The sequence below is a fragment of the Pelophylax lessonae genome (genome assembly GCF_965119305.1).
Source record: "Pelophylax lessonae genome assembly, chromosome: 8".
In the NCBI taxonomy this organism is placed as follows: Eukaryota; Metazoa; Chordata; class Amphibia; order Anura; family Ranidae; genus Pelophylax; species Pelophylax lessonae.
In genome coordinates, this window is record NC_138775.1 from 53,798,807 (window position 1) to 53,825,294 (window position 26,488).

Genomic DNA, 26,488 nt, shown 5'->3' on the forward strand with positions numbered 1-26,488 from the left:
GCGTAAACATGTTCTGTGTCTGCCGTAAGTCACACAACCTCTCGGAACTCTCCATTTGTCTGACCAGGGAAAAGGTATTACAGCGCACACTTGTAAAGAGAAACAGCAGACGGCTCTGCTTAAGCTAACATTGTCATATATGCACAGTACCCTACTTCAGATCCATAAACTAAAAGGCCAAGTTTATTCTGTATAAACAAGCAGACATTCTTTATGTTGGGCTGCCTTGCGTGTTTTCTACAGGAGTAGAATTCAAACTGAATATTTCCACTTTAAAATCTATAGAAAACACCCTTTAAGCGTGCGTAAAGTGGAGCTAAACATCTGCCATGTTATAATGAACATCTAGAAACTACCTACGGTTCAAAACTTAGATTTTCGGGACTAACATCAGATTATATATACTTCATATTGGATATTTTATCTCATTTACTGTATCTACAGAGTGAGATTATTAATCCTGTTAAAGTCTAAACCCCATGTACTGGTTTTGAGGGAAGCGCGGCTTTTGCATTTCGGCAAACACAACTGTCTGCTGTAATTTTATTAGGTGTGCACTTTCCTACATGGGTTTTGGTTTTGGATGTACCATTTGGATTCCATGGTTCTTATATTGCTTATTTTTGTACACTTAGATTCTGTCCTGGCCAGTTGCTGTTTGCATGTGTCCTTCCCTCGGGGTTCTGGGCTTGTAGTGCCCCAAGCCCACCCTAGACATTGGTGGGTGGACGCCCTGCTGTGTGGAGTGACCGGTACAAGCACACAATGTTAATAGATTCTAGGGGTTGTATATATGAATTTTTTTTGTATATTAATAAATTATGTTCTGTATATATTAATATATGTGTTATTCTGTATCGTTTGCCCTCTCTAGTTGTCTGGGTCCTGAGAAAGCCAAATCCTTGGTGAAACACGTTGACCTTACAGGCACTAGGAAAGCCTCTCTTATCCATATTGGACTGCTACCATCCGTATATGAGTATTTATCAGATTGTCATTCACATTGAGAGGGTTTTACTTTCCTATAATAGATAGGATACGCAACTATTGTTGTTTTGTATTCTTTTTTAATATTGTATTGTATTGTGTTGTTTCCTATGCTGTGCTGCTATAGTCCTCATTCATAGGCAACATGAATAATTTCCAGGAGGTACCTATATTTTTCTAGGATTTTGGTACAAGGCTTGAAAGTCTCTCTTTTTACTGAACATCTAGAAATGTTAATTTTGCCTAAACAGTATCCTGAAAATGTAACTTTTACCTGGAATTTCTTCTGAATTCCTTTTTTGCTGATTCACTGATTTGGCTAAAACCCGTATAGCAGAAAATTGTTGGTAATTTGTGCCAGCTTTAGGTTTTTATGAGTATCCATTATGTTTAAGCCCTGAAGAAGGGCTAATGTGTTGGCTGTTCTGTGTTGTCATTTGTAAACGGATGTTAATATTAAACGTTTTTTGACTCTCAGACTTTTTAGTGTTCTCATTAGACTTTGTACACATAGATTTTCAAATCTGGGCCCCTTGTTTGAGGGAAACCATGTCTTTGTTGAGAGGGGCCTCATCAGAGCCATTGTGCCTTATCATGAGCTAACTGATCTTCTGGTAATGTGAAACCAGCACCTCGTTTAAAAAAAAAAATAGCTTTCCATTTCCTGGTATGTGATGGTGCCTAAGCAGTCCTGTGTCTACAGCCTCATAGTTGTATATCTGCAGTGTGAGATCTAAGGCACTGCCGCCTTTAACTGCTAGTCTCAGAAGACTTGGAGCAAGATATTACAATCCTCTGATGTCACTACTGTTCTGCTCACTATTCTCCTTGCTGGAGGCTCTGACATGAGGAGGCAAAGCCTTGCCTCCACCAAGATGGCCACCTCCGCACAAAGACAAAGTGTAGAACAATGCATGGTAAGTCAGTAACAGGAAAGATCAGCTGCAAGGTATCCTCATGCATTACTGGTGACTTTCCCTTTGCCTGTCTTTTTGGGCACTGCATTCAGAGGTTAGTTCCTCTTTTAAAAGCTAAGTTCACCTTTAAAAAAAAAAAAATAAATGCACTGATTTTTGCAGATAAAAAAATGTGCATTCAATATTTTTTTTCCTGAAGCCCGCAAAGCAATGCAGCCATGATCAGCAGATTGATAGATAGACTGGTGTTACTGGAGAGCAGGAAGATCAATGAACTACGAGAGTGCTCACCAGCGCCCTTGCAGTTCATTGAGAATTACAAGCCATCTGCCCGCCCCAGTGGAAGACAGTATTTGTAGTACATTCATTCACAGAATTATGTAAATGAATGACATGGCTGTGTTGGCAGAGCCCTGCACAGCTGCACTCTATTTACATTGTGATAGAGGGTGCAGGGAGAAGGGGGGGGGGTATGGCGTGCAGGAAGATGCTTTTTGCTAACATGTTTCACCCTATATACGGGTGTAACATGTTGCCAAAGGTGAACTTATCCTTTAAGGGAAGACAACCTTCCCACGGTTTCCTCACCCTTTTTCTTCAGCTCCTTAAAGCAGGTCTTTAAATTTAACTCTAGAAGTTAACAGCCTCTCAGCCTCAGAAAAGGGAAGGGCAGTACTAGAAGTTAATCACGCTCTGGTGCACTTCTCACGGTTTGACAAACATGCTGAAAGGTGGAGAGAGCAGAGTGATGACTGTGTGATTGTCCAATGAGCAGACAGGAGATGTGTTCTGCAGTAAAGGTGGAAAATTCCGATTTGAGATTGAGACAAACCAATCAGATTGCTACAAGTCTGGCTATCATTATGGACAAAATGTAAGGTCCATCCCTCAGCTTGGACTTTGAATGCAAAAGCTTCACAAAGACACACGTTCACTTTAACGATGATTTTGGCAAAATTACATCATTAAAAAACATAAAGCAAGATGGCCGAAGAGTTATTTCAAGTTATTTCAAATTTATTTATTCTAACCTGTATTTTAGAAAGAAATATCTTAAACACACAAATCAGTCCCTTGTTATGGTAAGGCAGTGTGGCACTGCAGGTTTAATGGCTATGTACATTTTTGGATGAGGTACAATGAAAGCATTTAAATGGCTTAGGGATGAAATCAGAAAACTTTGCAATACTGGGCCTCACGTTTGAAAAAAGGACTAAAGCAACCAATCACTTGATTGAATGCTATGGACCATCCTGACAATCCTTTTTTCAGACTCTGTTATACATGATAAGCATTACGTTGCAACCAGGAGCTCAATATATATCAAATATCCTTTTCTGATAAAGTGCTTTAGAACCAAATATATATATATATAATTATTTATATATGAATGTATTTATAAACAGACAAAGAAAACCTTTTGTGAAAATGAAATATACAGTGAAACCTGGTAGTGAACTCCCTGTTCACATAATTTACAAAAATGCGATTATGATATTTTACATATTTGTACAACCCCAAATTACATCCGGGTTTTTAACTGAATATGCTACACATATATATATATATATAGAAAAAACATAGCACCAAAAACGTAATTGCTGTAACTTTGGAAAGTAGTTTAAATACAAAAGACAAATGTAAAAGCACCACAAAGTGCACAGAATAAAATACACAATAATCCGCCCCAAAAATCATATTTCAGTTATAGGCAGAGCCTGAAGAAGAAAGGCAGCTGGACTTCGGGATAAGAAAATATTGAGAAATACAATGCAGGAATCCAATGTTAAAATTTGAGACTCTACAGGAGCTTCCTGTAATAAAGACCGCTCACTGCTGCTCTCTCTCCTTGTGCAGGGTGACTGGTCTTGTCTCCGCCCCTCCTGTAGTTTTCTGCAGGCAGCCTGTAGTGGGTGAAGCCTGCTGGGTCCCTCCCACAGCTCTTCTCTCTGCACAGGCTATATACAGTACAGTGATGATGTCACTGCTACTTTTACAAAATAATAACTACGTTTGTAAAGGCATTTGGTGTATATGAAGTGGGTTATATCTATTGTGACCATTGAGAAATAGATTTAATTTAAAGTTTTTGTTGCTGAGTTCCGCTTTAACTTTTTATAATGCATATGGTAACGATTTTGGCAGTGAGATAACCCAATCATAGTTCTGATTCTGTTCTACTCACCTTAAAGTTGTGTGTGTTCCTGATAACAGAGGAAGGCTCCCACTACATCTGTTGCAATTTTCATTATATAGAAAATAACCAAAGGGAGAGTGCAAGTGAATGAGATTCTGCCACCAAAAAATGTGAGTAACAGATTTCACTGTTCACCATCTACCGAAAACTGAAATATGAGTTTTGGGTGGACTGATCCTTTAAGCAGAGAAGCCCTTTTAACAGTTAACACTGACAGTTTTATAAGGCTTACTAAAAAGTCTTTAGTAAATGTACTAAACAAATATGAAACACTGCAAAAACTAAAATGCAACTCTCCTATACCTGAATTGTATTTAAATTGTATCCAAAGCCTGATTTTATATATTTTTTATTTTGGCTAGACCGGTAAAAGGCCCTTCTGTTCCTTCTTGGGAGATTCACCTTTTTTATTTGCCCTGGTGACCATTGTTCCCGAGAAGGAAAGTGAGGGAAAATACAAAATCTTACAGTCCTCACCAGAACAGGTATACATTTCCCAGTAACATCTAACAGCAATTTCCCCTCACTGGAGAGATTTACTCTTACTTCCTATTGTGTTTCTGGGACAGAAAGTAAAGGAGAACTTTCCCAACAGAACAAAAAAGAACTGATGGGTTTTAACTATTCTACCAAATCCAAAACTGAAAAAAGTTTTGGCTTTATACATGTTTTATTCATATAATATAAATAAAAAGACAGTTAATTGTAGTATGTGATACTTCATTTTCATTATTATATAATAGATTATGTTAGATAAAATATTATATTATCGACAAGATGCTAAAATAGTACAAAAATGTTGACTTCTAATATTACCTGTTGAAGCTAGTTCACACCACATGCATTCCAGTGTTTTTTTTTCTGCATCCAAAATGCATAGAAAGTAGGTTATGTGGTTTACAATGGCATTGTTCATACCAGTGCTTGCAGTTTCAGAAAAAAAAGTAGAACATGCTGCATTTTTCCTGCACAGAACTATACTGGAACGCTAGAAAATGCATAAAAAATGCACCGGAATGCAGCTACATGCATCAAAAACCACACTGGACCCTAGCACAGTGAAAATAAAACAGGAAAAAAAGACGAAAAAAGCATCTGAAACGCGCCCTGAAATGCATCAAAAATGCGCATGCAGAAACGCATCCGGAAAGGGTCTGGAGGGCGTTTTTGTGGTGTGAAGTAGAACAGAAAAAATGTATTCCTTAAAAAAAAATAAATAGAAATGAATTGCTAGGCATATACTATTTGGGTATTGTTCCCTTTTTGGCAAAATTGATTCTAAAAAAAAGATTATAATTTGTGCTAAGAAATACATTTTTTCTTTTATTATGTTATCAATTAAATAGATTTATTTATTTTTTTGGCTGTAAAATCAAAGAGCATATACTGTAACCAGAACAGCCTACCTGAGTATCACATGCTACTACCAACTCTCTTTTCTCCAGTAGATAAAGCAAGCATTATTTAAAGCTCAATCAGATAAATTAACACTTCAATATACCTATTAGGCATGTGAATAAGATCACAGGGAAATAGTAACACTGAATTATGGCATACCATGAAATAATAAAATATATTAAAGGAAACCTGTACTGAGATAATAAGAAGGCTAAGGGCCTATATCATTGGTCTATTGTTTATTTTAGAACTGCTTCTCTCCCCATGGAAGATAACGGGATCACAAAAGCAGCTTGAAGAAATCAAATGCAGGTCAGGAGGAGATCAACTACGGACCGATGCTACCTGTCAAATTCTAAATGATTTTAGAAGTGATGTCAAATGTAAGAGGAATGTACCTGAAAGCAAGCTGCATTTGACCACGGACAAAAGTCCATCTACATAAATTTGCTTCCTTCTGAAAATGACAGTTGCCTGGCTGTCATGCCGATTCACTACCTTTACTACTTTGGGGGAGATATATTAAAGCGGGAGCACACAGAAGCTAGTGCAGCTGTGCACAGAAACCAATCAGCTTCCAGGTTTTTTTTGTCAAAGCTTAAAGTAGATCTTCACTGCATTTGAGCACCACAAACCAAAAACACAATTTAATTAATTTTTATTATTCCAAGCAAACCCCCATCCATTAGAGCTGAACGATTCTGGATAAAATGAGAATCACAATTTTTTTGCTTAAAATAAAGTGTATTGAAGTGTATTTTTTCCCCGAAAAACTGCATTTAAAAGACCGCTGCGCAAATACTGTGTGACATTAAACAATCCAACGCCCGCCATTTTATTCTCTAGGGTTTCGGCTAAAATATATATATATATAACACTTGTAAGTAAGTGGCAGAAAAAGGCTTAGTCTTTAAATGGTTAAACTAACCTCATTTACAGACCGAAGTCCATCCCTTTGATTTAAGAGAACCAAATGATACAATGTTTCTCTTTATCTCTCAGCACTGAGCAATGTTGTGATAAACCTTGCTGGCTGTTTTCTTTTTTCCATTGATAGCTGTGAGCACGTAACTGCTCTGCACTGTTACATGAATCGTGGAATGCCAGATTAAGATCGTGAGGGGGGGTTGAATCGAAATCACGATTTTTTAACGATTAATTGTGCAGCTCTAACATCCATGCATATCTCTGTGCTTTATTTTGCTGACAAATCACTTTGAAAAACTCCCCATAGCATTTCTAACTGTGGCCATCTTGAGTAAGAATAATGATTCATGCAGCATTTACTTCCTGGAATCCATCTACTCATAGCTCAAGCATGCATGCATGGAGGAGAGCAAGTGCTTTGCTGAGAAAACCCCTCCTCCCCTCCTAAAGAATCCTGGAATGTATGACATTATTTTCCTAGGCAAGAAACCAGGAAGTAACTGATGAAATAAAAAAAAAAAAAAGTTTAAAACAAGTAAATATGATATACTTTCCTATATATTTGCTAATGCAAGCAGTATGAGGATTAAAAATAATCAATGTTGATTAGGAGAGTGAAGTTCCACTTTAATTGAAGAAGCTGAAGTTAGCTGATTGGTTACTATACACAGCTGCACCGGATTCTGTGCGCACCAGTTTTGGTAAATCTCCCCCACTGAGTCATGGTTGGGGAACAAGCATGTGGATCAGGAAAGTCAGACTGAAGTTGGAACTCATAATACATAGACTAGTTTTGGGTCAGTGGCTCAGAATATACTGAAGCCATACATGCAGTCCTACAGCTTTCACTGCTTTATCTATCTTTTTTTATCCTGTTTGAATATATTTTTTAGAAATAAAGGCTGAAATGCTCTCTGTACATAATAACTAACTTTAGGTTTTTGGGAAAAAACAAAAGGCAACATACGCACTTGCTTTGAAGGTGCCCCTAAACGAAGGTAGTCCTTATTTATAATACTGTAAAAGTGAACGTTCGGAGAGGTAGATGCAGTTCTGAGTTCTTTCAGTGATTAAGGTTTTAGGCTGGGTTCACACTATTGCAAATTGGATGCAGGTTTCCCCTCATCCAAATCGCATGTCAGGAGATTGTGACTGGCTCTCTATAGAGCCAGTTCACATATCTCTGGTGCGAATTGCACGGGAGTTCTGTGCGTCTTTTGGTCCGTTTCAGGTCCGAATTCAGCCAAAAATTCGGGCTGAAATTGGACCTGAAATGGTTAACAGGGCCGCACCAGACCCCTGCTGTGAGCTGCTCTGTGCGGCAGTGTGAACCCAGCCTCCGTCTATTATGTAATGCTTAACCTCTTGCCAACCATATAACGCATATGTGGGCCTTAATGTACATATACTTTCTTGGAGACTGAGGTGCCCGAGAGCACTGCACACTTCCAGCATAGTGACCGAGCTGCCGCAGACACCTCCAGGTCTATAATAGGGGTAAACTCTTTCTCCAGTTCATACTTCCTTGTATGCCCCCTCTCTCCCACGTTGCAGTAGCTCTGAGCTCAGTGGTGCATCAGAGGAGATAGTGAACCGGGGGTCTGAGAGCTCATTGCTGTGATAGTGGGGGTGAGCACTAACAGCTAGGAGCATCTTAGCAACGTTTTAGCAACAAGGTAGGATGGGGGGGATGTCATCTGAGGTTTATTTGCCTATGCTTTGAAGAAGGTTTATACCTATAGCAAGGAATTATCGTACACAGGTCAAACCTGCACAGTTTGTTCCCATCTTCAGGTACCCTTTACCTGCATAGGCAGTTTTTTGGTAAAGGTGAACTAACCTTTTGTTGTATATCTTTTTTTTTTTTAGATTTGGGTAGTGAGGGGGTTAGAACACCTGTCAGGTTTTTTATTGCTGTATGCGTCCCCATTAGAGAGCTTTACAGTCTCTAAGTGTCCTGATCATCAAATGTCTCCTGGAATTAAAATGAGGGTAAATTCAAAATTGCCATCACAACAGGAATGGAGGGAAAATCTTTCAATGGGGACACCTGTTACCCCGACAACTGTCTAAGGCAGTGATGGCGAACCTTGCACCCCAGATGTTTTGGAACATCCCATGATGCTCATGCACTCTGTAGTGTAGTTGAGCATTATGGTAAATGTAATTCCAAAATATCTGGGGTGCCAAGGTTTGCCATCACTGGTCTAAGGCCTGTTTCACATGGGCTTCAAGTTGTAGAAAAGCAGTGTGAACAGCAAGCTTCATTGAAGCACCATTCAGCTTCAGTTTGTAAATGTTGAACACAGATCCTAATAGGAGTGCTGACTGCCACTTTAAGCAAGTTGCTAGCAGGTTTCACCACTACCTAAAGCTTGTTAACCGGTTGCCGACCGCCGCACGACTATATACTGCGGCGGTCAGCCCCGGCCAGGCAGAGTGACGTATGGATACGTCACTCGCCTGTCACTGACTTGAGAGCCAATTGCGGGCGGGCGCGCGCCCGCCGCGGCTCGTTCACTGACAAGTCAGTGCGTGTGACCGGCGGACCCGATGTCCGCCGGTCACACTACGATCGCTCCGGTGAAGGGAGAAAGGCGGAGCGGCTTATGTAAACAAGCCGCCCGTCATTCTCCCTGGTGTAAAAATGAAGATCAGACGGTTCTACTATGTAGGACCGTTGATCTTTGTTTTTACACCAATAGCAATGTCCCTATACAGTTAGAATCACGCCCCTAGGACACACTTAACCCCTCCCTGTCCAATACAGTTAACCCCTTCCCTGCCAGTGTCATTTTTGCAGTAACAGTGCATATGTATAGCACTGATTACTGCAGTAATGTCACTGGTAACCCCAAAAGTGTCAAAAATGTCAGTCAAGGGTCCGATCTGTCCGCCGCAATTTCGCAGTACCGAAAAAAAAAAATTGCAGATCGCCGCCATTACGCGTTAAAAAAAAAAACACCAAAAATGACAAAAATCTTTCCCTTTGTTAGTAAACGCGATAACTTTTGCGCAAACCAATCAAAATACGCTTTTTGCGATTTTTTTTACCAAACATATGTAGCATAAAACAAATTGGCCGAAAATGTTAAAAAATTTTGATTTTTACATTTTTTTGGGGGAATTTCATATAAAAAAATGTGAAAAATATTATTTTTGCAAAATTGACGCTCTTTTTTTGTTTATAGCGCATGATTAAAAAATCGCACAGGTGATCAAATACCACCAAAAGAAAGCTCTGTTTGTGGGAAAAAAAGGACGTCAAATCCGTTTAGGTACAGCGTCGCACGACCGCGCAATTGTCCGTTAAAGTCACGCAGTAAAAAATCGCAAAAAACCCCCTGGTCTTTTAGCAGCCAAATCCTCCGGGGCTTAAGTGGTTAAAGCATGCATCAGCTAGCTTTACGTGACAATCGACACTCCCATTAGGATCTGTGTTCAGCATTGACAAACTGGATATAAATAGTACTAAATAGTACTTTTTTGCTGAATGCTCTGCAAATGCTACTCCAAAGCTTGCTATTCACACTGAATAATACCATTATACAAGCTGAAGCCCATGTGAAACAGCCTAAGAAGGAATTTTCCTCACATTGGAAATATATCCCCTTGCTTCCTGTTGAGTGTATCTGAAAGGAAGTGAAGAGAAAGTTCCCTGAGGCTCCAATCACACCAATGCATTTTTTCATGCTTTTTGCAGAAATGCAGGACAATATTTTTAACATGGGTTTCTATAGAACACGCTCACATCAATGCACTTTTTGTGCCTCTGCATTTTTTGAAAAGGTTCAGGGACTTTTTAAATGCAAAACTGTGCTTTTCTGGCTTTTTTGGTTCAATAGACTTCGAAGGAGAAGCTGCAGAAAAGCATGTCATGTGTTTTTACTGCTGTTTTGCTGCAATTTGCGTTTTTAAATCTACCCAACAACAAATTTGCCTAAAAAAAGCATAAAAGAATGCAAAACGTGAATCATGGAAAAATCGTGATAAAATAGTGGTAAAAGAACCGCAAAAAGCACTGCAGAAATGCTCAAAAGCCACATGCATATGTGTGAATGGAGCCTAATGAGATAAAAATGGCAAAAAAAGTCTGACATTGGTTTGAGCCCTTCCCTACTACATCCAAAATGAAAAAATGTCTTTAGATATACTTACTGTATATACTTTAAAAGGATTGGCAGGGATTCATTGTCATGGGTGGCATGACTTATCTATACCTTTCTAAAATACTCAAAAACCTTCAAAACTGAAACGAACAAGGGTAGCGTCCCCCAAGTTTGGCCTCCTCATTTATAGCATATTGTTGCCTGGAACACTAAAGATGATTTTTTGGTTTATATTGATAATTAGAAGATGAACGTTTTAATCTAACTAGCTGTTAAGGACCCTTGTTTATAACCCTTCATTGTAAGCTCTTTGATACTAGACATATTTGACTTTCATATTTAGTCCTTTAGGATATAATGGAAACCAACAGGATTTATCATTATGGTTACCAGCCTGTGCCTCACAGACACCGTCAGATGTATTGCTGAATTAGGTCAATTATTTTCAAATGAAAAAAACATGCTGATGTAACACTAAGAACATTTTTTTACGTTGGACAAAAAGCAATTTGTATCAAAACTGCCAATCGTGTCTAAAGCACCACTAAGTGCTATGTTCAAATAAAAAAAACAACATAGTACCTATATTATTGTAGACCTTGGTTCTATAAAAAAGAGAGCGATGGGTACAATTCCATCTGTCAGTATTTTACATAAGTATATCTATGGTCATACCGAGTTCCAAGGACCTGTATTCCACGCAGAATCTGGAGGACAGCTGTGAGTGTTACACTGTTCCCGGTCTGGAGGTTTATCGAGCACTTCACAACTGAGGTCATTAAATCGTTCACCGTTGGGTCTCTGACACACCACCAGTCTTGTCCTTGTGCCGGCTCCACATTGTTTAGAACACTGTAAAATTAGGGAGGTGCACAAGGAGTTAGAGGTTTGAACTTAACACAAAATGTAGCCGACTAAGACATAATTTATTAGCAAATTTTAAATTATAATTCCAGGCAAACAGCTAAATGCACAGTTGGAATTCATATCTGTTTAATGGTTTACCTGACAAAGATTTTGTAATTCTGTACAGATTGATGCATCTTTGCCACAGACAACCTGTGAAGTGGGGAGGGTCTACTACAGAGGGTTGTACAACTTGATGGTTAGTTTAAAGTCTGCTGGGTAGGATAATGATAGTATTATACAAACCAATGCATTTTGGAGGTTATAGATTTCACCTTCACATTGGTTGAATGGAGTCTTGTTGTTAGACCCAAACTGACCCAAAGGAATAATATCAGGTTATAGGAAACTAAGTGATATGTTAGCATCTGCCTCCAGTGACATAGGCTGCTGCACATCCAGGAAAATAATTTCACTATATATTTTTGGCATTGATATAGCACCAACTATTTACACAATGCTTTACATATCGTACGTTCGCATCAGACCCTGCTCTCAAGGTCCCAATCTTATATGCATACAGTACATACACTAAAACCAGCCATAGACAGTTCAAATCTTGGTCAGTTCCTGCTGCAATTGCAGCCAGTTCAAACCATGTATGGGCAGGCTGGATGTACCTAAGTTGATGGATTGATCAACTTGGATACAGCCAGTCTGTTGGATTTTACATGCAATTATTGCTATTGGCTGCTATAGCTGCTAGCAATAATCACTGTGAACACAATTACTCTTTGGGAGGGATTGCCCCAATCAACACTGACTGCGTTGATGGGGGAATCAAGCAATTTTCGTTTGCTCCATCTATGGCCAGCCTAAGACTGGTTTTATTTGGGGCCAATTAACCTACCAGCATGTCTTTAGAGTGTTGGAGGTAACCCACACAAGAACATAGAGAACATGCAAAATCTGTGTAGGAGGACTCCTGGTTGGGATTTTAACTGAAGACACCCAATGCTGCACGGTGGAGTGCTAACCACTAAGTCACTGTGTTGCCCTGGTTCAACGTACGGTTTCCCAGATCAAATTCCCTGCCAACTAGACAGAAAGGATGAAGCTGATTCACTGCCCAGACTGTAGGTGGAGATACGACACAGGACGTAGAATTACTGAACCGGGAAATAAATGTGTTGGCTAAACAGGTTTCCATTTCATTGGCAGGTAACAGCAACCCGCCATATATTTTAAAGGGTTAGTTCATTTTTACAGAAAAAAATTTAAGGGGAACTAACACCAGATACTCTCCCCATCCTCTATTCCCCACTCTTCTTACCTCCTGGGTTGCTGTACTGTTAGCACCACCGCAACCAGTCCAGTGGTGTGGGGATTTGAAATCTCTTCTCCCTCTCCTTTGTGCAGCTTCCAGGAAGGACCAGATTGACTTAGCGTGATGTGTGGGGATTTCTAATCCCTGGAGTGCTGGAGTGGCTGACAGCTCAACAAACCCAGATGTAAGTACAGTGCAGACCTGGGGGGGGGGGGGGGGGTGTGCGTTCACCTGTACATTGTTTTTCTAAAGGTGAACATGTTAAAGTGACTCTGCCATAAATAGGTTAAAATACCTAGTCTCTTGAAAGAATCCCTACTGCCTACAGGGTTGATGGCATCCTCCTATTCATGTGGCAGCGCTGAGGCTTGGCGGTTGGCCAGTTTGACCCGCATACTGCATCATGCTAGGAGATCCTATGCTCTCTCATATCTGAAAGCACCAGGTATTTTGCTAGGGCTGCAAGACAGCAATGGAGTGGCAGGATACCATGGGCAAAGGTGAATTTAGGTGCGACGGGTTGGGAGTTAACCTTTAGGAGACAGTGTATTTAGCAGCTTGCCCAGAGTTCTACTTTAACATATATTATATATCTATTTGAACACTTTCACTCAATTTTTATTTTACAATGTTAATATTTCCATTCTACAAACAACTTGAATACTTTATATTACTATCTCCATACCTAAAGTCACAAAAGACACAAAGTTGATGCCAATGCAGACCTAGTTCTGAAATACGTAATGCCTGGCTGTTGTGCTGACTCTCTGGCTTTTTTAGTCACTTTACCCAGAACAAGTATGCAGATCAGCAAAGTCAGAAGTCCTTATCTGAATAAAAGCCAGTGACTCAAAATTTAAAGACAGAGAGCCAGCATAATATCCAGACAATATTCATAAGGATATGTTGGCAGTGGCAGCCTGCATGTTTTTCTTATGACAAGTGTATTTTAAAAACAGCAATATATGTATAACACATGACATAACACATATGTATTATATATGAAAACTTCAATGGCATATAAAGAGGTCCATCACTGAATTGTGATAATTGATTTAGCCCATAATAGGACTGTTAACACTGTTAGTCACTATTTTATTATTACTTTTATGTTTTCGTTAGTGTATTTACTTTCTACCATTAGTACTAAAGCAGTTAAAGTGTATCTAAATTCAAAAAACAAAAATGTAATATGTTGCAGCTTGCCTGTCCTTAGACTTGGTTCACACTATTGGTTCCCTGTGGCTGTGTTTGAGCAGGCAAATCGCAGCTGCAGGGAAACTGCATAGTGTTACGTGGTTCCAAGCATGGAAAAACGTACTACAGTTTCCAGTGCATGGGGTGCCATTAGGAATGAATGGCACCCCTGAACTTCTGCTAATAGCATTGCATTTTTGGTGCGAGAAAGCGTGCGGTTTAGATGTGAACCTAGGCTTAGATGTATTGGTTTTTGTTTTTAAGTTTTTTTTTACTTTTTCACCTGTTGATCCTGTTAGTAATATACTTTTTGTTGTAGAATGGACACAACAAAGATAACAAGGATATTGGCGCAAAATTGGGAGTACTGGTGGGCCCAACTATTTCCGATGACAGTCAGAGGGTTGGACACAAGCTATACAGAGTCCATAAAAAAAAAAAAGTCCATAAAAGTCCATGACTAAGCTCACTTGGAAGGCAACTCTGTGTGCAAGCAAGAAGGGACTTGGAAGTAACTAAGGAGAAAACACAAGCACCATACTAAGTGCAGCAAATGTGGGCTTTATTAAAAAACACAAAAAGGTTATTCACAATAGTGTAAGCATCAAAAGCATGTAGTGTGTATAGTTGGCACTGCAACAAATCATCCCTGTGGAGCGACCGTTCAGGATGGCCTCTTGCGGCTGTGGCTCATGGGGATGCTGCCGGTGAATGCCAGCACTTCGTAGGGCCGTGAAATGCACGAGTGACTTCTCCTGACGTCACTACCCGAAAGTGAGGGGATGCCGTGGGCGACGTGTTTGCGGAGCATGCGCTCCTTCTTCAGGCCTTGTTTTTTAATAAAGCCCACATATGCTGTACTTAGTATGACGCTTGTGTTTTCTCCTTAGTTCTGTCGTAGAATATCACCTGTCACTTACTGTACTATATCTATGGTTCTATGGTGGAGCAGCATTGTCACCCTGGGCTGCTCCCCTGATTTGGACTACAAACCCCCCCCCCCCCTCTTTATTAAAGGGGAGTTGCTTGGTAATTCACAGACGATAGATGAGAAAGCTAATAACACTGATATTTCAGTTCAGTTCTACTGGAAAACACAAGGACACAGTTTTTCAGCATGTTCATTTTTTCAGGATCAAGAAGAAATTTCTGTACTTGCAAAAAGAAAATGAATGCAGACAGCACGTCAAAACACTGGCTGCAATATAATTTTTGTTGGCGGGTTTACATATAATTTACAGAGAGTTGGCAAATGCAGCTTACCTCCCCCCAGTTGCTAAAAGCCCATTGTGGCCCAGGTCCTGATTCATATGGCTGTTCGGCTGGTTAGCTTGCTTCTTCACAGTTGCCCATTGCCCATCGCTGAACTGTGAAACATGCTCTGGTCCATAAAGGGACTGTTAGTATTGTCACTACTGTTAGTTACTATTATTATCATTACTGTAATATTGTTATTAATGTTAGTTACTACTGTTAGTACTGAAACAGATAAATAGAGTTGGCAAAAGCAGCTTACCTCTCCCCAGTTACCGAAAGCCCATTGTGGGCAAGGTCCTGATTCGCACGGCCGTTGTTCGGCTGGTTTGCTTCTTTCTTCACAGTTACCCGCTGGATACCCATTTTCATCTTGGCACACTACAACGCGGCGCTGAAAGCCCCCAGCACATGTGCTAGAACACTGAAGAAAGTACTTGGTTCAGTAACATTATTGTCTTTATGCAAAAATAACCAAAGAATACATTGTATTGCCCTTTGCTTTGCCTGTAGAGTCCCAATTTCACGGCAGGACAACTGAAATGCCTGGGTGTCTTGTACTTGAACTCAATCAATTCAGTCTAAGGCTTTACAAGGATTGAACTTTGACTTATTTCTGTTGAATTGGCCAAAATATAATCCATGCATGGATAGCCCTGCTGTCACCACCCTGCTCACGAATGTCAATCTGAAGATCAAAGGTGAAAGGCGAATAATTATTGACTGAACACAGTCAATCAGGTGCAGTCACTGTTCGGTTAAAGCTAGTTCACATGTGCAGCCCTCGTTCAGATCACTCTGCAGAGAGCATTTGACAGGCAGTGAGGAGGCATTGTATCGCCTCCTCACCACTTGCCCTAATCTCTTGAACCTTGCAGTAGCTTACCACAATTGCATGCACTGCAGATCAGCCCCATTCACTTTAATGGGTAGTGATTTGTGGGCGGTAGCTGACAGGGGGTATAATTCTTGCTGCAGTCACAAATTGAAGCATTGTGGCCAAAGCATGTGTACACCACTGGCGCTGCCTCTGCAGCTAAAGGGGGTAGCGGATGGGAGGCGTCTCCCTTCCAACTGCAAGTGTGGATGAGCACTTATTCTGACAGACAGCGCCTGCGGCTGTCAGAATTCAATAGCCAGCAGGGGAGATTCATTCATCAGCGCTGCTTAGTGTGGACAGAGAAATCTATGTGTGTAAGGCCAGCTTAAAGTATAATTAAAGGCAAAACTTTTTTTTTAGTTTTGGGTAGAGTGGAGAGAAATTAGAACCCCTGTCAGGTTGTTATTTCTGCCTGTGCCCCCGTTAGGGAGATTCACCCTCTATATTTGTCCTGTTTACTGTTGCCACCAAGAGTGAAAGTAAAGGAAAATCCCAAATTTTGGTTTGTCACCAGAACAGTGAAATCTTCCAATGAGGACACTAGTTCTGGTGACTCCGCCAAAAGCCAGGTATTCCCTTTCTTTGGAGGTATTTTCTCTCACTTCCTGTTTTGTCTATGGAACAGAAAATAAATGGAAATATCCACAATGGGATGCAGATGGCAACAAAAAAAAAACTGACAGGGGTTATAACTCTCCTTTACTATCTCCAAAATGAAAAACAAAGTTTTGCCTTAAGTTCTAGTTTAAGTTCTAGATAAAATGTTGAATATGCTGTCGGCACAACACAACACAACAACCATTGAATTTATCTCTAGTTAGGTTCAGGAATTAACTGCAGCTCCATGTTAAGGTGACTCTGTAACCAGTTGTGTGTTTTTTTTTTTATTTAAATGTATGTTGGCAAAATAACAAAAAAAAATGTTTCCTTCACTGTTTAACCGCTTAAGCCCCAGAGGATTTTTCTGCTCAAAGACCAGGGCCTATTTTGCGATTCGGCACTGCGTGACTTTAACAGACAATTGCGCGGTCATGCGGCACTGTACCCAAAATAAATTGACATCCTTTTTTTCCCACAAACAGAGCTTTCTTTTGGTGGTATTTGATCACCTGTGCGATTTTTACTTTTTGCGCTATAAACAAAAAAAGAGCGACAATTTTGAAAAAATAACAATATTTTTCACATTTTTTTATATGAAATTCCCAAAAATAAAAAAGTAAAAATCTAAATTTTTTTAACATTTTAGGCCAATTTGTTTTCTGCTACATATGTTTGGTAAAAAAAAATCGCAATAAGCATATTTTGATTGGTTTGCGCAAAAGTTATTGCGTCTACTAACTTTTTTTTTACTAGTAATGGCGGCAATCTGCGATTTTTTTTTGCGGGACTGCGACATTGCGGCGGACAGATCGGACCCTTGACTGACATTTTTGACACTTTTGGGGGTAACAGTGACATTACTGCAGTAATCAGTGCTATAAATATGCACTGTTACTGTAAAAATGACACTGGCAGGGAAGGGGTTAACTTTATTGGTGATCAGTGGGTTAAATGTATCCCTAGGGGCGTGATTCTAACTGTGGGGGGGCGTGCTTGTGATGTAACCACAGAGACATACGATCCTACATAGCAGGATCGTATGATCTCTGCAGTTACATCAGGGAGAATGACAGCCTGCCTTTCTCCCTCTCCAGCGGGAGATCGCGAGTGACCGGCGGACATCGGAGCCGCCGATCACTCGCGCTGGGATGTTAGTGAACGAGCGGGGCGGGAGGGACCCCCCCCCCCCGGCGGCGAGCGTTCGCAACGTAGCCCTACGTTCGTTTGGTGGTCGGCAAGCGGATAAAGAATTCAGAAGGTGTCATGAAATCTCCATTAGGAAGATGGCAATAAAATTTTGACAGTGGTATTAACCTTTCTTCAGTATAGCCAAAACAAAATAAAAAGTTCAGGCTGGGGCTGGGCTTTAAAGAACTCTAGTTTGAAAGCCAAAATATATACAGTATGTATAAATGAAGGAGCTGATTAAATCTTGGAATACAACCAATTTACATATTTATCAACTTGCTATTCTGTGAGAAAGACACTAATATACAGTCTAACACATAACATTCTGAAAGTGTTAAATCTTTTTCAAACCCTCTACACAACATCATGGTTTATCCAGAGAGATATACAATTTGTTCCTTCACTGGTATGTTCTGATGCGCTAATGCACCAATATTTTGTGGACACATGACTATCAAATCTATATCAAGCTTGTTGGACATCCCATTAAAAAATGATGGGCATTAATATGGAGATGCCCCCACCTTTGAAGCTATAGTAGCCATCTCTTTCTGGGAAGGATTTCCACAGGATTTTGGGGTACGTCTATGGGAATTTGAGCCCACAAAAGCATTTGTAAACCCAGGTAAAGATGGTGGACGAGAAAACTTGACTCACCATCGGCATTCCAATTCTTCCCAAAGGTGTTAAGTAGGGTTGAGTTCTGGGTAAATCATGTCTTCGGGGCTGGCTTTGTGCACACGGGCACAGTCATGTTGGAACAAAGACAGCCTTCTCCAAACTGTTGCCACTAAGGTGGAAGTGTCTAACTGTCTACTGTAAGTCTGACTGCTTGTCTTTATATGATGTAGCATTTATAGTATCTCTTACTGGAAACACCAGAACCCAATAACTTGGGAGGGATGTCCACATATTTTTGTTCTGTTAGGGGCTGTGATGGTCGGGTGTGGCCAAGTGTCCAAAACCGTTTGTCCAGATGGTATAAAAAACAAATAATTAGAACTTACTGATCCCCATGGTCCAATTCTCCACTGATTTCCACCAGACCCAAGAGAACGGCCACTGTTCCTGTTGAGAATTGCCAGGGTTGGGTTAGATCGTATTCTCTGGTCCACATTTGGGAGATAATGAAAGGGTCTCCCATAGTCATGGTTGACATAGTGGCAAGGGGACATGGCGCACTCCTGTTCAGCCGATGGAATGTCCTCAGGGTCACATTCGTTTTGTTCAACTGTTTGACCAAGGAAATCCACGCAGACAACTTGGCGCATTGCCTTCCCCTGCCCACAACTCACAGAGCACTGGAATTGGAAAAAAATGAACTTTAAATATGATGACAGTGGGTGATAAAACCACAATTAAATGTAAGTGCTTCCAGAACAGGCAGGAAACTAGCAATTTGAGATAGAGGTCAGTAACACCAGGTTATGTATTTGTCTCATGACAGGTTTGCTTTATGCATTCACTTTAGCTTTACTTTTCTTATCATTTGAGGATGTAGACTTACAGAACTCCACTCCATCGCTTTCCATTGTCCGCAAGGGGTCACTGTACATACTTCAGTGGCGGATGGTTTCGGGAGGTGTGAACATGCGGATTCATCTGCTACTGATCCTTGATCATCACGGCAACTGACATACCTCATTCTAGTCCCCTTTCCACAAGTTGCTGAGCACTGGGAAACAAGAAAAAGATACATAATGATGAAACAGCTTGAATCTGGATTATAGTATATGTCACACAGGGAAGTGCATTGTGTTCTTCTACTAAAACTGCTTGTTTTGTGCTGCCCATGATAACCTATGTGCCAAGCATCCTTGTTGGTGAGACCTGGCCACCAGTGAATACTTAGAGTTAAGAGTTGGAGAGTTTAGAGTTGAGAACAAGAAGTGCCAGCTGACCTGATAAGGCCGTGTGTGGTCTGCTTTAAAGTGTATGTCAAGGAAAGAAATAAGAAACATTTAGCACATCTTTGCAATACCTAAAAAAATTCCCCATGTGTTGTTCCTTTAAAGCTGAATTCCAGGTATGGCACTATGCATTTGTTATATCTTAGCAATCCCTACTACTACAGTGATCACCGCTAGCTTCTAGATCACATGCTGTGCATCTGCCCTGCTACTTTGTAAACAATTAATGCATCTCGCTCGACATAGATGCCATTCAGAGAATACTTTGCATTCTCTCAATAAATGCAAAGCGTTCTCTATTTGGACTAAAAATTGGGATATCATCGCACTGCTTCTGCACCCCGTCCAATCACAGAACATTTGGCATTCATTAGGAAAATGTGTTCTCTGAATTGTGTCAGTGCTGTCGAGAGACCTTCTGTGTTCCCAATTCAGCAGGGCAGCCACTCAGCACAGGACCTGGAAGCTATCAGTGATGACTGTAGTAGTGCTGCCTAATCCAGTGTCTGGCACATGCATAGTTGCATTAATCCAAGCTGGATTGGTCCACATTGGATTTCTGGCAGGATCAATGTGTGTTTTCCTGCTCTTGCAACTTTTTAAAAGAGAAAAAAACATAAGGAAATGTACAAGTTTTACAGAGATGTACTGAATGTTTTTTTTATGCCCAGTCATACACTTTAAGACATTGTGGGAACTGATTTGATCATTTAGTAAACAAATGACTGATTCTACTCTACTACCCAAAAGACCAACCAGAGACATCGCTGTCACCAGGCTTTGCTAATCCTTTAGATCCTTAATGGGGACAGAGAAGACTATAAAAACCTTACAAGGGTTCTAAACCTTCCCAACTTCATTCAAATCCCCAAATATGTGCACAGCATTACCATCTGGGTGTATATCTATTTTTTATATGTTGGTATGATTTTTGGGTAATGCTAGAGAAATTGGTGTAATATTTGCATTTTTTTAGTTTAATTTCTGTTATCTTTCAATCTGTGTTATTTATTCTATTTAGTAATTTAATATGATGGTATGCTTTATTAGTGGATAGTATTTAATTTTGTTTGGTATTAATTGCTGTTATTGGTAATTGTATTATTATCATTGTGTCTTGTTTCTGTTCATTATTGTGATTTTGTGTTGTCTCCGTTGAATGTAGAACCCAAACAAAAAGTGGGTTTGTTTGATGTAAATTTATCTTATTTAATTTCCCTTTGGGATTAAAAAAGTATTTTGAATTTAAATTTTACTTTCTTATTTTAGAATTATTTTGGCTGTACACATAAAAAATTTATGTAAGATCTGATAGTTTTCAAATGATATTTCAATAAAAAAAAAAACATTCTTCCAGGTGATAAGGAAAATTATTGAATAGTGACATTAGTGTCACCATGAGAGGAAGAAGGTAAATATCTATAGCGGGGACACAAAAATAAAATCCTGACATACAATAAGTTTTACCCTTTCCCTGCCCCATGCAAAGCAACAGAACTGTGTATTTGTATGACCGGAAATGTATTGTAATGTAGTGTATTTATGCGCTGCGTCGCAGTACAGGGGAGAATGTACCCCGACAAAGTATTGTTTTTTGTATATCTTTTATGCGAATAAAGATTACATTTTCAAAAAAAAAAAAAAAAAAAACAGAACTGTGTAGATGGGGTAGATCCAAAGCTGGACCAAATTACAGAGTGTGCAGTTGCTGTCTGGTATATACTGTATAATATACAGTAATAGAAAGGTACCTAATTCGAAGCTTTGTATAGCCAAGTATTTCAAAATTTAGAAAGCAGTATGAAATAGTTATTTACCCATTTATTTACACTATGTTACCAAAAGTATTGGGACGCCTGCCCTTACACGCACTTGAACTTTAAAGCGGTAGTATAGTCATTTTTTTTACTTTTACCTAAAGGTAAGCCTATAATAAGGCTTACCTCTAGGTACAATTAATATCTCCTAAACCTGCATGGTTTAGGAGATATTTGCCCTGCATGCAGCCGCTGACGCTAGTGGCGCATGCGCTCTGAAGGTCCGGCGGACCTTCAGAGTTCCTTGTCGGGCACTTGCCGGAAAGTGACTCCCGCGCGCATGCACGGGAGTGACGTCATCGCTGCTCCGGATACTCACAGCCTCGGAGCCGCAAAACCCAGAAGAGATGCAGAGGGAGCATGTCAGCTCCCACAGCGGTGTCCGGGGGTCCGTGTCGGGGCTTCGTTTTAAGGTAAGTATTTCATAATGAGCTAGTATGCGATGCATACATGCTCATTATGCTTTTGTCTTGCAGGGCTTGTTTTTTTTTTTTTTTTCTGTTTTTTTTTTCCGGCAGTATACAACCGCTTTAATGGCATCACAGTCTAATGCTGGCCATACACTAGCCGAAAAATCGTTCGAAAATCTGTCATTTGGTCCGTTCCTTCGTTTTTCGTCCAGTTAATGGGCACAAATAGAAAATCAGTTTTAACTTTTCAGAGCTGAAAAATTGAAGGAACAGTTTGGAAAATGCTGCCGAATGAACGATAAATTGAAAGTTTAATGTGTTTCTCGCCCGAACTGTTTGCACTAGACATATGTGACAAAGTGAACGAAAAACGCATTCATTCATGTCCATTGAAAAATTTATCGATCAAAATTTGGTCATTACATGATGGCACGATTGTCTGCTCTCACAACCGAGTTTTCGTTTTTTGAAAACGAGTTTGAACGATTTTTCATATAGTGTATGGCCAGCATTAGTCTGTAGAGTTTATCTTAGAGTTGGTCCACCCCTTGCAGCTATTACAGCTACAACTCTTCTGGGAAGGCTGTCCACAAGGTTTAGGAGTGTGTCTATGGGAATGTTTGACCATTCTTCCAGAAGTGCATTAGTGAGGTCAGACACTGATTTTGGAGAGAAGGCCTGGTTCGCAGTCTCCACTCTAATTCATCCCAAAGGTGTTCAATCGGGTAGAGGTCAGGACTCTGTGCAGGCTAGTCAAGTTCATCCACCCCAAACTCGTCATCCGTGTCTTGAATGGACCTTGTAGACAGCCTTCCATGGAAGCTGTTATAGCTACAAAGGGTGGGCCAACTCAATATTGAACCCTAAAGACTAAGACTGGGATGCCATTAAAGTTCATATGTGTATAAAGGCAGGCATCCCAATACTTTTTGTAATATAGTGTAAATACTACATTTGTTTCACTTGGAGTTCTCTGTTACAGAATATGAAATAAATACAGATCAGCCTGCTAGCTTGAGAAGAAGGTGGAGGGTGGGGGGCTGGTATGGCAATTAACCTAGAATTTTCCTTTTATAAGGTCAAATCCATCCAGCAAGATTTAAACAACCATCACATGACCCCGGGGCAGCGCTCTGGTGAAACTGAGCAGGGAATCGGAAAATAAGTCATTTTGTTTATGTAATAAAATATAGGCACCACTCATCCGTAAACAGAGAGGAACTGACGCATTTCAAAGCTAAGAGCTGGAACAGAGTGCAATGAGCAGAAAGGAAGGAGGAGGAAGTCATATGAGTAAAGTGCACTTACAGGTGTCCACGATCCAAATCTCCATTGTGTCTTGCTGTGGACAATCTGCTTGGTTTCAGGAATGCCTGGGCACGCAGCTGTTTCACAGTCCTGTCAAAGTCAGTTTGGTGTGTTAGGCGGTTTCCTTTCCATAATTAATGACTTTTTGAACTTGTTGCTAAGAAGAGCAATGTTAAAGGGGATTTTGCTGATGTCATTGGCTGGCACTTGGTTTATAAAACAAGGCCAGGTTTAGGGATGCTACTACATATACATATACCAATATCGCAAAACATCTCCAGTTTCTACCAAGCTTTATTATTTAGAACATTATTTATTTATTGCTTAGATTATCGATTTATCAGGCTGTTGACTTCAAAGGGTTATCAGTCAAGGAATCTTAACTCCTTCGGCAAAAGATAAGCGATAATATGACAGACTTGTATAAAGTACTCGAAATTTCTACTTGAGTAAAAGTACAAGTGCTCGATCAAAAAGTGACTTGAGTAGAAGTGGAAGTGCTCGCAGAAAAAGTTACTTAAGTAGAAGTACTAAAGTATTCAACATTTTTTTTACTTAAGTATTGCAAGTAGTTTTTTCAAAAAATTTGCTACTTAAGTACTAAAAGTAAAAAGTACCAGTAGTTTTGAAAAAAAAAATTCTACTCAAGTACTGAAAGTAAAAGTACAAGTACTGTGTTATGTAGTTATTAAAGAAAGAAGTCAAAAGTTTGAACATCATATTATTTTTTATTATTTCAAATGATTTATTCAAATGATTAACCTGTGTTTTTTAGCAGTTTCTGATGCACTTTAAGCGCTGTAGCACCATTTATTTGTTTCTTTCATATTTTCTTTTTATTGGAAAGATTTGGTATAGCAGCTTTTATTATACACAGCCTTTATTTTCGTATGCGCTGATTTACAAATGACATTATACAAATTTTTTTGAGCTTTATGCAACCTGCCATCTACTGTTCTGGCAGTGGTAATTTTTTTAAAAGTAACGAGTAACTATGCAGCACAAAAAAAAAATACTTGAGTAGAAGTATCGAAATCATCGAAAAAATGTAGTGAAGTAAAAGTAGAAGTAGGAGAAAAAAATTATACTCTAGGAAAGTACAGATACCGCATTTCGGTACTTAAGTACAGTACTTAAGTAGTTCTACTTCGTTACTATACATCTCTGTAATATGACCACTGTGATTGGTTGTCACAGTGGTCGCATGATAGGAGGCCGAGGAGCTGTTTTTGGCAGCTAGGTCCCTGTGCTGGGAGACCGCAGGGAGCGTGTTCCTAGCACATAAACATTACCAGCTAAGCGACACATATATGCGGCACGTGAGCGTTAAAACCCAGCTTTGTGCCAACACACTTATATGTTACTGCTGCATAAAGGGTTAAAGATTAATTCCAGGTATGGATTTTTTTTTGCATAGTTACATTTTCCAGCTTGGACCAATGTATCTATGTATAGACCGTAACTATGTATAGACCATACCTGGCCGATGCCCATGGAAGCTGGAAATCAGTATAGTAGGCACTGCTATTCCAAGGATCTCCACCAGCTTCCTGGTCCAGTGCCGAGCGGCTGTTCTGCTACTTACTGAACACAGGAGGTCACCCAAACATTGCTCAATAATAGCAAAGCATTCTATGATTGGATGAGGTGGAGATTCAGAGTGGTGACGTCATAATCTCCACCTTGTCCAATCAGGGAACGCTTTACATATATTGAGAGCCTACTACAGTGATTTCCAGCTTCCAGGTATTTGGACTCGGTTTGGTATATGCTTAGTTACATTGATCCAAGCTGGACCATTGCAACTACGTAAATTATCTTTAACTGGAGTTCTTCTTTAAAAAGATTTCAACACTTTGCCCCTTTGAGGTATTGGAAAGAATAATAATAATAATAATAATAATAATAATATTATACAGGATTTATATAGCGCCAACAATTTGTGTAGCACTTTACAAAATGTCCACTAAAGGGGCTACAACCGCATCTATTTTTTCAACTTGACAGGTTCTCTTGAAAGCCTGCATCCTCACCCACTAATACTTTACCTATGGTTCTGTCCTGCAGCTTCGCCTGTCTGTTGTAGCTCTCCGAAAGCCCTGTTGTAGCCCTGACTAAGCAACATGACATTTGCAATTCTATCAGTTAAACCCTTAGGCTCCTTTCACACTATCCGTCCATAGGACGGATGCCGTTTTTCTCAGCGGGGGATCGAGCCGCCGATCCCCCGCGCTGTGTGCGGAGACACAGCTGTCAGTTCCCCATGCATCTCTATGGGGGAAATCGGATGGGAACAGACCGTCGGTCCATTCTCATCCGATCCCATCCGATCCGATCCGCTGGACAGATGGAAAATAGGGTTTCCATCCGTCCAGATTTGACGGATCGGATCGGGTCAGATGTCAGCGGACATGTCTCCACTGCCATCCGATGCCCCATAGGAATGCATGGGGGGACCGTTCAGATCCGCCAAAAAAACGAACAGGCGGATCTGAACGGTCCACCTGTGTGAAAGGGGCCTTAGGCTTTTTTTATACTTGGTTGGGGGGCAGTAAAAATTTGTCTGACCGCCATCCATTCCACTGTTTCCTCATGTTCACCACTGGACCCAGTACTGTTAGGTTGCCCTCAACCTATACTAACATACTGTACATTGTTTTTTCTGAATTGACTTACCGACCAAATATTGTGGCCTTTCCTATTGCTAAACGCATTCTCCAAATAATAAAAAAAGAAAGGCGGTTGAGCTGCGTTTTTCCCACCCTGCCTTTAATATGCAAAGGCAGCCAGATGGGGGTTTACATGCCACGGCAGTGATGCCTTGCATATTTCAAGGGAATTGGGCCTTGTCACAACTGCAAGCCAGCTGCTAGGTTTGTGGCTGTGATGAAGTATTCCCATTCCCACAGCCCATTTGACTGTCAAAAACCCCCCAAAAAAAACAGGCAATCAGGAGGTGGCAGTATCATCTCTTGTATGCCCGTCAGCTGTGCCTGCACTGCACTGTAAAAAGCAGTCTACTACAGATCTCTTCTCATATAGCAAAGCAGATGTAACAGGGTCCTAAAGTTCATAAATTATTTTCAAGCAGGAACACTGATTTCTTCTGCTGATGGGTGAGGGTCCCTACTGGGTCAAGCTGCAGTGTGTATAATTCTTAGTTTTGGGATCTTATGCTAATTTGAAATTTAACGATGGGGAGATTTGCTCAGGTGA

General features: G+C 40.2%; 1 protein-coding gene across 1 annotated transcript in view; it reads right to left on the bottom strand.

Moving 5' to 3' along the window:
- Positions 1-26,488, bottom strand: part of ADAMTS9 (ADAM metallopeptidase with thrombospondin type 1 motif 9) — a 344,253-nt gene that overhangs the window by 123,217 nt on the left and 194,548 nt on the right. The window contains exons 24-28 of the mRNA XM_082265401.1: positions 23,273-23,362; positions 19,335-19,502; positions 18,835-19,128; positions 15,422-15,583; positions 11,211-11,387 (exon numbers count right to left, since the gene is read on the bottom strand). Of these exons, the coding sequence (XP_082121527.1) occupies positions 11,211-11,387; positions 15,422-15,583; positions 18,835-19,128; positions 19,335-19,502; positions 23,273-23,362 (891 nt within the window). The remainder of the gene's footprint in view (positions 1-11,210; positions 11,388-15,421; positions 15,584-18,834; positions 19,129-19,334; positions 19,503-23,272; positions 23,363-26,488) is intronic.